Consider the following 4,026-nt stretch of genomic DNA (forward strand, 5'->3'; position numbering starts at 1 on the left):
AACTTCCCGACGTTGCTTGAAGCGCGTCCACCATAGACTTTGAATGTAAACCTGCTGCTCCTGATGCTGAAATCGCGTTTGGTGTGAACGCACCATAATCGCGCTTGAGGCGCCGCAGCACTTCCCGACGTTGCTTGAAGCGCGTCCACCATAGACTTTGAATGTAAACCTGATGCTCCTGATGCTGAAATCGCGTTTGGTGTGAACGCACCATTAGACTTGGTTACTGTATGTTCTGATTAGCTTGTAGCCAAGAAATTGTGTCTAGTTCTCCAAATTAATAATGCTTTATGCATCAATCAATCAATCAACTTTATTTGTACCCACAGGTAAATTTGGTTACAATGAAAACGAGTCAGCTTCGATCCAAGAAAAAGCACAAGACATCTGACATGGACATACAGTGGACACAACATGATTAAAAAGTGGCCAGGTGCTCATAAAACTCAACTATATAAGAATCAAAGATAAAAACAAGATAAAATCAAATAGAACTATATAATCTTCCACTGCAGGTAAACTACTGACTGCTGATAGCAACTTCACATAACCTCACCTCATAAAAACTGGAACTATACCTTTAAGAAGAATAAAAAGCTTCATAGATGACATCATTTCCTGCAGCATTTTCCACTAAAAGCATGAAGTGTCAATTTAAGACCAAAGTTAGGGTTAAAGCAATAACTTGCTATGAAAGATAATTTCAACACATCAAAACTGAGTTTATGCAATATGAGTTTTCAGGATTAAAAAAATAAAATAAATAATAAAAAAAAGAGACATTTACAACAACTCACATGGACAAATATGTCTATGTGACATATTAAATGCACAAACCTTTTTGGTTATTGTTAGAATTAATTAGAGGTAAAATAGTGTCACAAGAAAATTAGCATTAGCATTAGCATTAGCAGCTCAAACCAAAGCTTCTAGACTCCATAAGGAGCTCTCTGAACTAATGGGAAACGCTACTTCCATTTGAGTGACATACAGTAAGAAGATTATATTTGCATAAAAGAAATTTTGTTTACATATAAAACATATTAGGAAATTATAAAATGACTTATGAATGAACAGGTTAATGTTCAGATGTGTCTCATTTCGTTCTCAAAGATGATAAAAGGTGAGAGAAAATGGGAGCTATCCATATAAACAAAGAAAATAGATAAAATAAACATTGTCATAACGTAAGCCTGCCTTCGAGGGACACAAGTTTGATACTTGACATGTGGTTCTTCACACGACAGGCAGAAGATGAGTAGATGTACATGTTGGCCTCAAACAGCAGGAAGCATCATTTGTAAGACAATCACTTCAAGGACATCAGCCRTCACACCAGTGTTTTTTTTGGCAAATTATAAATTGCTGGAATGTTTGCCATCTTAAAGCACAAGAATCAGATAAACAAACAATACAAAACTTCTCTAAAGTGAAAAAGAATAAATTAGACAATCACAATTTGAAGATACTAAATAAAACACATTCATAGCAACAAAGGATTGTTAAAAATAATTGCTGATTTATCTCCTTTAATACATTTGGACCGATCTAAATTAACCTCCTGTTTACTTTTTGATATGCCTCCCATTACTGGCATTTGTGATTTTCTCAATCTAAATCAAATCCGGACACAGGAAACACAATCAACGTTCTGCTCCCTTAACATGCAAAAGCATTAACTCCAATGACTACATATCCCCACACTGCCTTTATCTTTAACAGCCACCAATTATACAAGCTAATCTGGGCATATTTCCCCGGGGAAGCWGAGACATAATTGCCAGCAGTCTGCTCGTTGGTATCAGCGCTGTTCTTGTGTGGCTTTAAAATGACTTGACACATCTGGGAACGACGGCAGAGCTGTATCGGGCAGAACTCCACTTTTGGCTGCATCAAAAAGGGGTCAATTAAGCAAACAAACAGGCCGGGGACTCGTTTTGTATGCAGAGGAACCAAACTGGGGCAGATGGTAGTCTGGAGACCAAGCTTCCCCTTGAGCAGCGACGTGAAGTCTTTGTTGTAAAACACACACTGACAGAGGCGAGCTCACACTCGTGTAGGCAGATGGAGGCGTAAAAAAAACACATCTCAAGACAAATTAAACTCGATAGAACCTCTGGGTGGGAATGTCTTTTTTGCATCCCAACAACACAAGCTTTCAGAACTCTTACCTAGCAGCATCTCCAAAGCGTTTTCACGATTCCTGTTTTCGCGTTTCGTCTCTCCCGTCAGCCGATTTCAAATGAGAGAAGTTGAATTGAGCAAACAAAGTGTCCTCTTCAGGAGAACTCGTCTTTCATTCTTTCCCACATTTGACTTTTCCCTTTTCCTCCACTGTGATTCTCAGCTTTGGGTGCAGCAGAAGTCCTTTCCTCGGGTCACCGACCCGTCTTAGCCACGATCCAAAACGCCGTTGGAAAAAAAAATAAAAAGGTCGACTCACGTGAGCTCCAATTAAAGTGTCATGCTCTGCCGGGCGAGGAAGAAAAGTGGAAGGCGGTTTGGAAATCAAACCCGAGGAGGGATAGAAGCTGAGAGCGCCTGAAGAGCAGGTGTGTGTTCTTGTGTGTGAGCATGTACGGCAGAGGGAACGAAACTGAGCGAGGAAGAGGAGAGCAAAAGAGCCGGCAGAGTATTCACTCTGAACAACACGGACATCCAAGATCTCTCCCTCCTCCTCCTCCTCCTMCTACTACTACACACCATCCCTTTTCTCAGCCAGGATTTCCTAATCAGGCTTCACACCTGCACGCTCCCTTAAGGACAATCAAACGCCATTTCCTCAGTAGTTGTCGTTTATCAATCTAGTCCTTTTCTTCTCAAAGTACAGCTGCTGCTTGCAAATTACTGTCATCGGGAAAACCTGAAATTACAACTACGCTGAAGTCACACTTTGCGGTGATTCAAGCTCAGGTTTGTGAGATGTTTTGCTAACATGGACAAGCGAACCATGTTCATTTGTAGTGCATGTGTTAATGAAAGCAGAAAGAGAAATAGACGAAGATGAAGTGAGGAGATAAAAGCGTTACATTATTCATTTTCACAGGATATTATTATAAAAACAGTTGATTCAGTGAGAATTGAACTCAGTAATAACAGGTTCAGATTTACAGCGGTCGTATTAAGTGTGTGAATATTACCCACTCAGCGCTGATGACTTCAGATTGTTTGTTTCAATGAGCAGGTGAGGGATTTTATTCTTCATTGACCACTTTTTAAAACATTTCTGACTAATTATTTAATGATGAAGATATCAACAAACTTGAGAGCGAAGTAAACCTTGACACTCTCCTCCACAATTTTTATAACTGAATGAAGCCTTTTACATTTACTTCTAACGACAATGTTAATACTAGAACTCTTACTAGTTCATTGCTTTCTTCTTTTGCCTTTTTAGCTCATTTAAATATTTTACTTTGTTTTTTCATTTCATGGTTGCCAGTCACTTTTTGACTTGAATTTACAAATATTTTACCTATAAAATACTTTGATATTTAACTAAGAGCTTTTTATATTTATATTAAATTCATGCATATTTAATATTTGTGAGATTCTTTACAAAACCCTGAAATGTTTCTGCAAATGAGATGTATTAATTGTACAAAATTGTTTTAAATGCCACACTTATTTCATCTTTTAGCTGCAATTTTGAAACCTTTCACCAGCAGTTTTATTCATTTTAACTTTTAGTTACTGTTACATAATTGTTGCTAATTTCAGCTTTTAGCTATGGCTTTACTAAGCTGAGCTTTCAGTGGTGGGTTATTGTTTTAACTTTTAGCTTGTGGTACTATTTTGCAAATTTTTAGACTTTAGGTACAGATTTAGCTCATTTTTGTTCTTGCTTCATCAGTCATTCACAGCCCATCATTCACACTGCATTTTTGCAGAGAATACAAATTTCTTAAATTGGTTTACTTGCGTTTATCTTTATTGTGTGTTATATCTGTGTGTGTTAGTTTTAGGGTCAGGAAGGTACTTGTGAGGTTAGCCTTAGGGTTTGTGGTCAGGGTTAGGATATAAAAT

General features: G+C 37.9%; 1 protein-coding gene across 2 annotated transcripts in view; it reads right to left on the reverse strand.

Annotated features, from left to right (window-relative positions):
- Positions 1-4,026, reverse strand: part of LOC106516980 (zinc finger protein 385D) — a 69,873-nt gene that overhangs the window by 23,722 nt on the left and 42,125 nt on the right. The window contains exon 1 of one of the 2 annotated variants that reach the window (XM_014007622.1): positions 2,172-2,535. The exons of the other annotated variant lie outside the window; for it this stretch is intronic. Coding sequence (XP_013863076.1) covers positions 2,172-2,181 — 10 coding nt within the window. The 5' untranslated portion in view covers positions 2,182-2,535. Of the gene's footprint in view, positions 1-2,171; positions 2,536-4,026 lie in introns of those variants that run through there. 2 annotated transcript variants of the gene reach the window in all.

This window comes from Austrofundulus limnaeus, unplaced genomic scaffold, assembly GCF_001266775.1.
Source record: "Austrofundulus limnaeus strain Quisiro unplaced genomic scaffold, Austrofundulus_limnaeus-1.0 Scaffold43, whole genome shotgun sequence".
NCBI lineage: Eukaryota > Metazoa > Chordata > Actinopteri > Cyprinodontiformes > Rivulidae > Austrofundulus > Austrofundulus limnaeus.